Genomic DNA, 12,216 nt, shown 5'->3' on the forward strand with positions numbered 1-12,216 from the left:
TCAGGTGGTAGGAGTGCAAAAATGACTTGAAAGTAACACCAAACACCAGCCACAGAGCAGTTTCTTAAAACTATAATATGCATCTGTGGACATCAGAGGTATCAAAGTGGTTGAAGTGTTGGGAGACAACTTAGCAGATATTAAGAACACTTACTGATACTGTAATACCCATTAAACAAATGATAACTACGAAGAGCTTGTAAAGAAATCAACCAACGGCAAACACCTATAAAGAGGCAGACCCTGAAGAGCCTACTTAAATGGGAATAACAATATCTGAGCCATGCTGGTATAATGACCTGGAGGAGGAGATGGAAGCCACTAATATCAATACAAGATGGTTCCTCACATAAAGTGTGGGGGGGGGGGTTTCCTCCCAGGTCTAACACTATGTGCTGAGTGGAAGGTGGAAGGCTGAGAACTAGTGAGCATCAAGTCACGAACCAAGATGAAGCAGCAAAGATCCAGAAATGCATCTCAGGCACCAACTCAAGCTGAAAGTAGTAGTAGCGGAAATAGCGTACGGAAACATTGGTGCCGGCTGGCAGTCCCACAGTCAAAGTGAGGGATGCCTCCAACATGTGAATAGTGAAGGTTGCCTATTGAATATATTCTTACATGTAACCAAATAACCATCCATCCATCCAACAACTATCGCTAATACAAGTTTAGGTTGCGGAAGCAGCAGCCTAAGGAGTAAGCCACCTCCTCTAGTCCTTCTGGGAACGACAGACATTCCCATGCCGGCCAAGAAACATACTCTCTCCACTGTTTCCTGGGTCTGTCCTGGGGCCTCCTCCTGCTTGAAAGTCTTCCCCAGGGAGGCCTCTTAACCAGATGCCCAAACCACCTCGACTGGCTCCTCTTGATGTGGAGGAGCAGCAACTGTACTCCGAGTCCATCTTAAACCGTAACCCTAACCCTAACTTCTCACCCGATCTCTAAGGGAGACTTCCACCACCTTGAGAAGGAAACTCATTTCAGCTGCTTGTATCTGTGATCTTGTTCTTTCAGTTACTACCCACAGTTCTCAACCATAGGTGAGGAGACGAACAGACATCGACTGGTGAACAGAGATCCTTGCCTCTTGGTTACAACTTCCTCTTCATCACAACAGACCGGTATAACCCTGAATAAGTGCAGACGGCACATCAATCAGCTGTCAATCTCCCGTTCCACTCTCCCCTCACTCATGAGCAACTCCCTGACCCTGACTCCTCCACTTAATGCAGCACCTGACACCAACTTGCAGAAGGCATTTCATTCTCTTCTGACTGAGACCCATTGCTTCAGAAGAGGAAGTGGTGATTCTGATCCTCGTCGCTTCACTCTTGAACTGCTCCAGCGAGAGCCGCTTAAATGACATCGGCAAGACCGCATCATCCACAAAAAGCAGAATTACAAGATATCTAAACTAATCAGAATGGAAATTATATTGACATATCGAATGTGTAGATTATCGCCTGACATCAACATATATTTGTTTTATAAATAGCAACTTCCTCTGAGAAGTAGCACAGGATCCTTAATCGTGCTTAGCTTTCCTGGATTTGAGTGAAGGATTTTTAACAACGTTATCCTCATGACTCAATCCTCTGCCGTTATAAGCATTAGCGACAGAAAGTTACACAATGGAAAACTGACACGTGCATATATACCTTTTGTGACAGTAAATATGTTTCCAAAATGAGTCGCCTTCAGACACAGTCATCTCAGGCACTCAAAAGCTTTTTACAAATAGAAGCTGTTATGACGTGTACTGAATAAAGCAGTGTTTCATTTCAAAAGCAAAGAGAAATGCATGTTGAAGAAGATCTGCAGTCCACTATAATAGCTAGAAGTGCATCTTTGACATGAAGGCACTGATTGGTTTCATTTTATATTTATGTTCGGTTTCAAATCAAAAACTGATGGCACTGAAGAGGCAGGGAACCGCAAGCTATGTCAGTAATTTATTTGTTGGCAAACAACTTTCACTGTCACAACAAATATTAGTTATGAGATCTTTTGTCTTGGAACCCATACAAAAAGAATAAATAATTATCAGTAATATTGTAATAATAATCGTGATCATAATTTAAAAAATAAAAAAAAAGGAAACAACAGACAAACCCAGTGCCACTATACTCCTCCCTAAAGCCATCTTTATTTCTTCCAAGCTTTTTTTTGCTGTCTTTCAATCAATAAACAGATAAATAAATATTTTCTCTCTTGGGGATATGGAAGGGGTTTATGGGATACATGTGCAAGCTACACTTCATACAATTATGAGCCCCGCCCCCCCGCCCCCCTAAACTGGTAAACATTGGCTTTCCACATTGGACAGTGGTGTTTTGTGTAGAGTTTTCACATCTTCAGTGGACATTTAAGGTGGGTTCATGGCATTTCCAAGGTGAGACCCTCCCTTTCTCATATGGTTGGAGCTTGGAAAATAACAGTTACTCTGTGCATCACTTTTATTTCATCCAGCTCAGAAATAGAATTTCGGCCACAGCGACGTTCTTATGTTACTTCCCGAATCTGGCGTTTTAGCAACGAAGCGTCACCCAGGCTCTTTTTGCAGTGTAACCACCTCCGTCGTCGCTTACCCATTTCACTTTCCCTCCAGTTAAAAAGTGGTAAAATATATAGTAAGAACCGATTTGCAAATGTGTCAGTGGCGTTGGTATAAAAGAATCAGAAAGTTGTGTGCGAAGGGTATATGCATATTAATAAAGGGGTGCTTTATGTATTTACGAAAAAATGACATGAAAGATTGCTCCTTGTTCCTTCGAGGGTCACTACATGACCAGGACATATCGTGACATTTTCAAACAGTCCCACACACAAAAGGTTTGCAACTGAAAATTCAAAAATAAAAGTCTTAAGTCATATGCAACATTTGTATTTGTATCTGTATTCTGTACAATACATAAAAACAAGTCGTGTTTCTTCATAATCCTCTGATTACTGAAAACTTTTACAGAAGAAAGGAGAATAAACGAAAACTTTTTTCTTTGTTTTTTTTTGTCGTTGTCTTTTTTAAACTCGGTCAGATGTAACACGATCTTCCGTCTTTGTTCTCAGTGAAATACACAGTAGCCGAGGTCACTACAACTTGCAGGAATGTTACACCAGCCCAAACACGATTCCAGTTTAGCAGATACGAACAGGAAAGAAGTTCAAAACGTTGGCGTGATATGGGTGTTCAGTTGCCCGAATGATCGAGTTTTCTGGATGATCAGTAGTGAGGGTGGATATCATACATCCTTCACTGATTGGCAGGTATGTGGTGCCTCTTTGGGGACAGTTTAACATCCTGCTCTATCCTTCAGAGAGGTGAAAATATCTTCCATTTAGGTGTCTTTAAGAGTTAGACAGAGAGACAGACAAACAGACAGATGGACAGCTCTGTTACTCAGGGCTGAGGGCCGTTGCCCCTGGAGTGGTGGTTGTAGAGACCAGATGCTGGGATCTGCTAGAAGTCCATAGTGGGGGATCTCGCAGGGCTAAGATCAGTCCAAGACTCCACGAATTCATGAGTGCGTCTCCGTTTCTGAAGTTTTTGATGTCTACAAATTGTCTTTGAGAAGTGCCCTCCCAGTCTGCACCGTTAAACACAATACATTCAGTCCCCCCTTCTCATTCGACCAGTGGCATCTCAACCAAGTTTTCACGAACCGTTGCTAACGTCACACATAGTGTATCAATCCAGGCACGGGCCAGCTCTGTCTGTCAGTCAACAACACAGAATGTTTTCATTGGAACGTTAAAATTGTGAATTGGGCTCATTGGGGACAGAAGTCTCAATTGGCTCTATAGACTGGTAACCAGGTGGGCGGGGTCTACAGGTGGCTCTTCGGGAGATGAATCGGACTCCTCCTTGCTTCCGGACACCATGTATCCATCGCTTCCCCCGCGGCCCATGTGGTAGTAGCTCTGCAGCTCGTGGAGGTGATTCCTGGAGCCCAGGTTTGGCATGCTCTTATAATAGACGTCATCCAGGTCTGGAGCGGTGGCACTCTTGCAGGGCTGCAGCTCCCCGGAGCTGTCTTCCTCTCCGTCCGTTAAACCATTTATCTGCGCGTCTGGGAGGTCCGTCAGCACCGGCATGCTTGTGTAGAGCGAGTCTCTGTGGTTCGGCGAATGCGTGTGCTCGTCAGTGTGTTCGCTGGTCAACAGGGGGAAGAAGCTCTCGCTGGGCTCCTGGGGGATGCGCCGCTGCCGGGAGAAGCCGTGGGGAGGAGGCGGCGGCGGCGGGTGGCTGTCTGGCGGAGGAGGCCGTGGCGGCAGGAGAGGGGCATTGGACTCCTCTCTGATAATTTCCAAACCCAGGTTTTCCTCATGGGGGAAGGAGACGGGATTGTCCAGCACCATGGGACTGTTGTCCTCTTTACTGCTGCCCACACACCCTCCAACTCCGCTGCTGCTGCTGCTGCTGCTGCCTCCGGCCAGACTCCCTGAAAGAGCCAGACCAGAATAATATGAGACGGTGTACGGGGTGGAATATTATAACATATCACTCGTCATTTATTCCGAACAAGGAGCATGCTGACATGGTGACTGTTTTAGCACCCAACAGTTGAGATGTGGCTTCAATAAAAAGTGAACAGTGGACGTGTAATACAAAAAGCATTGCTAATATGCGGGTATTGATAGAGGAGTATTGCTTGACTCTGCTGAACTCCTCACAAAGCTGTGGTATACTTTCGCTGTTATGGATTGGAATTAAGCAAATACAACCTCGGATCATTATATGACAGCAATGAAGCCAGGAAAGAAAAAGCAATGTGGGCAATACCAAGTATTAGCTTGTAGTCTTTTCATCTTTTCAACTTCGTCCTTCCTGTATGAATATTAGTCTACATGTCATTTTCTTTTCAATATTTGGGAGTTGACTAATGCACAACACTCTTCAGGTCTCATCACAGCATCTCAGTAGTCTAGGCCTTGAACAGGTCATTCCAAGACCTTGTGTCTTTCATTCGTCGATCATTCTGATGCAGTTTTGCTAATGGGCTTCAGAACACTGTCATCTTGACTCAGTCTGACCAGGCTGTAGCTGTTGGACAGGTGTCTACACATTCACCTGCAGAGTAGTCAAGTGTACTGACGAGTTCATGCTCAATGACCAGAAGCTGCCAAAGTATTGTGGCGGTAAAACAACGTTAAGAAACCATGCCCCCACCACCGGGCTCGACAATGGATGTAAGATGTCTGACCTTGGGGTTAAAAATGCTGCAACATCAACTTCTGAGACGATTGGCAGCTTTTACTTGTGAATAATCTTTCACAGCGTCGAACTCTGAACTCCAAAGGGTGTGGAAATCACCCTTTCCTGATCGATTCTGAATAGCAACTATTTCTCTTAAACCACTGCTAATGTTTCTCCCTTTTGGCATTGTGTTAACACATACCTGCATGCTTGAGACCAGGAAACTGACAACAAAGTTGCTGTTATAAAAAGGTCTGCAAACTGATGAGCAGCCGTCAATAGCTAATGATTACCACCACCTGGCTACAACTTAGCCTCTAAAATCCAATAGAGGCAGTAAGGGGATACTTAGTATTGCCCATGCAATTTTCTTTTCCTTTTTGCTCAATTATCTTTCCAAATAATAACATGGTTAAAGTTGTTCTTCCGAAGCTCTTTTTGATACGAACAACTTTGTCAAATGAAACTGTCAATAGTGAGACGATTTCACGGTTTTTGTCAGAAATGTTGCTTAACAGCCCCTAAAAGGCCAAATCCAACTCCTTATCTCTGCAACCTATCATCAGAGCCCTGAGAAAGCAACCTATAGGCAAGTTCAAATTGGGATCTTCATGGTTGTTTCTTGTTTTGGACAGTGGCCAGTTACTAGTAGCAAAGTGGTATTGATTGTTTCTTGTCCTGTGGTGCTGTAATAATCTTGGCTCTAAGGAGAGAAAAGTTGAAAAGTTTAGGGAAGAAACTTTATGGAAGATGGGGCCAAAACTCTTGAGTTATAATTTGTTTATTTAGCAGTGTGTCTGAACAGAAAAAAACTCTTAACGCGATTTAACTCAATTAAACGGCAGTCACCTCCATTGGCCATGCTGCTGTTGACCAGCTTGTTCATCAGGTTGTGACTGCGCTCGGTGGTGGCTCTCTCGTGGTTGTTGAGGTAAGGTGGCATGTAATTGGAGGCCAGCTCCTTGAGGATCTTCTTCTCCAGCGTCGTCTCTTTGTGGTTGCCGTGGGTACCGTAGCCGCCGCTGCGATCCAGGATCTGCACGCAGTCGCTCAGGTACTCGCTGCTGGCCATGGTGTAGTTGTTTGGATGGTTGCCATTGAGAGGGAGCGTATCCATGACGCTGGAGTCTCTGGCGTTGTTCAGGATGCCCTCTGGGGGAACAAAGAAAATAAAAATAATATTGAAATAAAACTGACTTTTGACTTCTGAGGGTTTCTCAGAAGCACGATTTTAATTATTGCTTAATATCACAGTGTGTGCAGTGAACAGAGGATTAAAAAAGCAGACGATAATTTTCATGGACGGAAAAATGCTTCCAGCATTCGTAATTAATTTGGGGGAAGCTTCGTGAGTGCTTTTCTTCTTAGTTACAACCAGCATTTTAACACCAAACGAGTTCATGTGAAATAAGAAAAGGATTTTGATGAATCTCCTCTTGTTATTAGTTTTAAAGATGAATGCATTGGATTTCAACTATAACGGAACTGTCAGTTCAGCCAAAGCAGTTCAAAAGAATCAGCAAGTGTGAAACTGTTGTCTCATTTATTCTGGGGGAGAAAACTTTGTGCATAGCTTGGATTTGAAAAGTTTGCAAAAGGCAAAGAGAAAAAGAAAAAAAAGGGTGATGTTGTTGAAGGAACTGAATCTTAAATAAGCACTTACTTGTGTCTCGGTAGGGTGCTAATGGACAGCATGAGGGGAGAAGAGAGAAGAGGGACAAACACATGAGAACCATTTTCAGCAAGACTGCCAGATTTTCAAACTGAGTCCTCCAAATTATTGACAGACTGCTCTGTTCTTGTAAACACCAAGAAAAAGAACCGTCAACAACAAAAAACACAAAAGTACACAGACTACATTTATGAAAAAAATAAGTTACTATTTATGTGCATCACAATGAGCAACACATGCAAACAAGTCATTCGAAATGAAGCTTATCTAGGCGATAATAATAATAATAATAATAATAATAATAATAATAGACAAAATATCATATATATTTAATTCAAATAAAAAGACATCTGCACAGACAGTTTTTACATGCATGCAAACTGCAACGTGATCTATCCTCAGCTGGGAACTACATAAAAAAAAAATCTGCATTAAAGTGTATTAAAATAAAAAGGCCATGCAAAGTACATTTACGAAATAGCTCCAAACTAACTTTTGAAATGTTGTACGTTCATAATAGGAACATCAGGCACACCTTGGGTGTTGTACATGCCCGCGGCTGGGTTGTTATAGACTGCCGAGTCCCCCAGGAGGGTGTTATAAGGATTGTTAGTACCATGGGGACGAAGGAGAGCATTAGTTATAAGATGATTAGCCATGGCTCCTGGTACAGGCAGATAGAGAAAGAGGAGAGAGGAAGAGCAAACAGGCAGGGCGGGAGAGTAGGGGGGGAGGAAAAAGCAACAGCCAAGTCAAGAGAGAAAAAGATAGAAGCACTCAACGGTAAAAAAGAGCCAGAGTGGAGATAGAGGTTAAAGGAAAGAGCATGTAGCCGTTGTAGAGTGGAAGTGATCAAGAAGGAAGGGAGGAGGAGGAAGGGGGGGGGGGGGGGTGAGACGTAGAGCAAGTGTGTGGAAGAAAGAGGGAGAGAAGAGGACAAGTGAATCAAACAAGCAAACACAGTTTAGGGAAAAAAGCCCGAAAAAGCTTGACAAGTCATTCTTGCAGCCGCCGCGAACAGGCCGAGGTGGGAGGGGGGTGAGGGGGTGTGAGGCACGGGGGTGGGTGGGTTGGTGGGGGGGCAGAAACAACGGGTGCGTAGCAGAGCTCGAAGCAGGCTGTGCTGCAGTTCAATACGCTTGAGCAGAGCGCCATGACTACAGGGTAGCTAATGGACAAAAAGCGCCACAAATAAAGGTGTCCTCGGTGCATTTCCTTCCCCCGCTGGGAGAGCGATCATGTACACATTAAGACACTAACCAAGGAAACCTCCTCCCTCCCCCCCCAAAAAAATCATCAAAACACAGTCTTTCCATTTCTCCCCCTACAGCATCTCTCCACACGGCACGCAAACGCTGCTAAGACTTTCTCTGAAGTCATTCCACGCTTCCCAACAGCTGCAGCCGCACGGACGAGTGTCGTGACGCTCTTGTTGCACTTAACCAGCCGTTTGTTTGTCACGACCGCTGCAAACGGTCGGCATCAAACCTGACGCTTTTTGTTTTTCCCCCCATCGCACTATTTTTGTTCCCCCGCTTGTGTCGCTGGAGCATGTTTACCCTGCCAGGATGACAGCGTGGAAGATGAAATATTTATATGACTTTATGTAATAATTCATTCAACAACAGCTCCATCTGATGTTAGAAAGATCCCCCCCTTTGCCTTGTTTTTGTAACTTTTACGGTTGTACATTCTGTGAAGGGCGTGCATGTTTAAAACATGCTTCAGATTCATTTCCAAAGGACTGGTTTTCATGGGCTGGTATCTCTTTTCTGCCAGAGCAACTCTCATCACTCATAGAGTGTCAGAGTGATCAACCACTGTGCTATATTAATAATAATAATAATAATAACCACAATCATATGCTGTAACAATGCACGTTTCAATAACCACGTCTACTTCATACTGCTGCACCTTTCACTTTTTTTAAATTGTATATACTGTATGTTAATAAGAGCTGTCATTTGCCTATTTGCCTATTTACTGTACAGTGAGCGAAAATAACCGAGTCAAATTCTATGTCTTGTTTGACTTGACTTGGCCAAATAAACATGATTCTGATTCTGATTCTGATGAAAGAAATAGAAATACAATAATATCATTTAAATTTCTAAGGTTTTACATGTCAGGACATTAAAAAAGAAAAAAAGTCTAACTGAATTCACAATTTTACACGCTGATTTTCACAAACCTAAGATAGGTTTTTCAGGAGGAGAGCCATCCCTTACTAAGCTTTTTCTAATTGTATTGGGATGCATTTTCAACATACTAATTGAGGCCCGTGCGGGACAGTCCGACCTCGGGATTAACTTGCTGTTTTCCACTCATAAACAAACTTTCTAGCTGAAGAATTATGGATTTAAAATTGTTTGTAAATGATCATATTGATACTTCTGGAAAATCCCCGGTCATGTCTGCTTCCCCCTGCAAGCTTCAAACCAGCAAACGTGACGATGATCAGTTATTCAAGTGAACTTAATTAGCAGCATGCGGATGCTACTTATCCATTTAATTCATATGGAAATAAGCAAGTAATTAGTTTTTCCACACGCTGCTTCTGTATTTTAATTCAGTTTTTGTCAAAGTCACTCTATGTAGCGATATCACTCCTGATCACATGAGGACATGCAGCCCTGCGGTGTTCACTAAAGAGCCACCGGCACAATGTGCTAATGGTGGGGGGGGCGGTCTGGGAAGTGTTGTTACACCACTGGTGGTGCACTTCTTTGTAACCTATGCCAGGGGCTGACATGTGAACTCTCTTAAGATATGCTCTCCCATGTGGTCAGAAGTGGTATTACTACATATAGTGGCTTTAAATGAATAATGGCATTGTTGTTAAGTCTTCAGCTGAAGTTGCATTCATCATTTTCTGATTTCTCAGCCTTAGAAGTGGAAAGGTGTAAACTTTTTTGGTAAATGGCACACAAATGAAAGGTGGAATTAACAGGAGACAAAAGAAGCGTTGAGCACCCAGTAATTATTTTCATGATCACTGAATGTCAGCGATGGCGAATGTGTGGCGCCGTGAGAAGTGGTGCACGTACTGTTGGTTAAGTTCCCAGGAGGCTTTGGGAAGCAGGAATTTCTAATAAACTAATCAATGACTCAGGTCATCGTCAAGTCATCGATAACATTTCCTAACCCTAAAAGAAGAACATGACCGGGACTTGAACTATTAAGAAGTGATTTAAACTGACTTAAAGGCGGAGAACGTGCTGCTTAAGATGGCCTAACGTTAGCACACATTTAGTCTTCTGTTTTAGAGAGGAAACCGCTCTCTCGTCTCACCTGACTGAAGTTTTTTATTTTTATTTTTACTGGAATTCAGCTCCGGGCCATTCCAGCCTACTTTCACCACTAAAAATAAAGCCAGAGTTAGTTTTTCATACGTTGACACTTAATGCGTTCTTTTGCTACACGAAGATATGTTATCACAGCTGGGGCTGCTCATCTATTTTACTGTTGTAACAAATTGGTAATAAATTGTACTTGTGAATACTCTGGACACACTTGCCCATTCAAAATAAGCAGGTAGACATGTTCAAACATTGGACTTGTACTGCATATGATCGCATTTGCTTTCTCCACGTTGCCAGCCTTGCACCTTATCTTACAAGCCACCTGTCGTCAGACGTACTTTGCTTATTGTAGCAGGACTCTGGCGAGGCATGAAGGCTTTTTTTTCTACACTTAAATGTTGAAACGTATTTGCTTGCTCTATATACCTTTAAATTTTGCAGCCATATAATCCCTATCATTGGCATTTTTGTTATATCATCAACACATTTGCTTGAAATAAGGCTAAACAGATGTATAAAGAAGCATGAAATAGAAATAACATGTGTTTTTTGTTTTTTTTTCCCAGGTATAATGTGAGCGCCGACTGCTGCACGTCACGATTGACAAGCTGCTTGGTCATGTGACACGAGACGACAAGCCTGGCATCTATCTTTGAGCTGCGGTGGGATCTTTTAGTACATTTAACCCACACAGTCTCTGAAGATTTGTGTAGGATGTTTAACTGCTACACAGGAAATAAATTCATGTTGCCTGGAAAAGAAAAAGAAAAAAGAAAAAACTAAATACTTCATATCTTTACTGCAGAAATGAACCACGGAGAAAATCTGTCAAGCAGCCCAGAATTACAACTGTCACATAAGATGTGCTCAAAAAGACAGTCTGAAAAATGCTCCGTCTGGGAAACAAATAAATAAATAAAATGTCTGTGACTGCCTCAATTGTCTGACAGGAGAGAGTTTAAGTCTGTGAGTTATACAACACCATGATAAGATAAACAAGTAGTTGATGATGGAGTCATTTTTTTTCCTGTCCTGAAGTGACTTTCTACAAAATAATCAATATGTTGTTTAGCTGTTCAGTGTCTGTTTGACATCAGCCCATTTCCATATCATTAAGTGTCACGGCTATCTTTCTTTAGTCCTATTCTGTCACCGTCAGCAACTGCTGCCATAACTCAAGTGTGTTTGGCGAAATTCACACATCTCCCTGGAAACAGTGTCACTTTCTGTTGCCATCATTGTTGTGAGTCCCGAGGAGCGTTTTTCTGCGCTGGTTATGGTGTTGCTCGAGCGACCGTAAAGGAAGGGCATGTTTTTCACGTATTTTTCCCACATCACACAAAAACCCAAAATGTATCTGGTTCAAACGGCTCGGTGTAATTGCAACCTCACTCCCCTTTGTCACAGTTTGTAGTCTTTTCAAAATCTACGGTACTTGCTGAATAGCCTTGTGCACCGCTTCTCATAAAAAGTGTGAGGGAGGGAAGAAGTGTGGGTTCTTTAAGCTCTGCCTCACTAAGTGCATGATAATTCAGGCAGTGACACACACCGTGTCTGCTTTAGTGTCAATCTGTCATGCTAACAGCTTATTAGTGGCCTGAAGAAAGCGAGGGCCACCCCTCAACTTAGAGACTAACAAATGGCAGCATGCATTCCAGGATGTGTGTGTGTGTGTGTGTGTGTGTGTCAAACTGTCAGACCATTTGAGTGTCTATACTCCCTCATTATACTAGCCCTCCGACAGCCATACTTATGGATTTTGTCCGTACAGTCCATTACGATGTCTTACTCTGGAGCGTAGGAAATAAAACGCTCTAAAAACAGTTGAAACGAGTTGAACCAAGCTCAATACTAATTAAAAACTTTAACAACTATTCTGCCTGACAAAGGCAGAGTGCAGCATCTATCTAAACGGTGAAAGTGAGAAGCAAATGCCTTTTTAAACTTTTTACACAAGCCAGTTAAACTCAAGCACCAACAATCGAACTTTTTAGATGAAGCAAACTCGGAAGAAAGAAAGACTGCAGTTCACAGACTGACCACTGGGG

The 12,216-nt window shown here is 42.8% G+C and overlaps 1 protein-coding gene across 1 annotated transcript in view; it reads right to left on the reverse strand.

The window, feature by feature from the left end:
* Positions 1-2,615: 2,615 nt before the first annotated feature.
* Positions 2,616-12,216, reverse strand: part of adgrl3.1 (adhesion G protein-coupled receptor L3.1) — a 187,812-nt gene continuing 178,211 nt past the window's right edge. Inside the window, exons 23-26 of the mRNA XM_061715075.1 lie at positions 7,402-7,530; positions 6,858-6,875; positions 6,044-6,346; positions 2,616-4,439 (exon numbers count right to left, since the gene is read on the reverse strand). Coding sequence (XP_061571059.1) covers positions 3,796-4,439; positions 6,044-6,346; positions 6,858-6,875; positions 7,402-7,530 — 1,094 coding nt within the window. The 3' untranslated portion in view covers positions 2,616-3,795. The remainder of the gene's footprint in view (positions 4,440-6,043; positions 6,347-6,857; positions 6,876-7,401; positions 7,531-12,216) is intronic.

Source organism: Cololabis saira, chromosome 1, assembly GCF_033807715.1.
Source record: "Cololabis saira isolate AMF1-May2022 chromosome 1, fColSai1.1, whole genome shotgun sequence".
Lineage (NCBI taxonomy): Eukaryota > Metazoa > Chordata > Actinopteri > Beloniformes > Belonidae > Cololabis > Cololabis saira.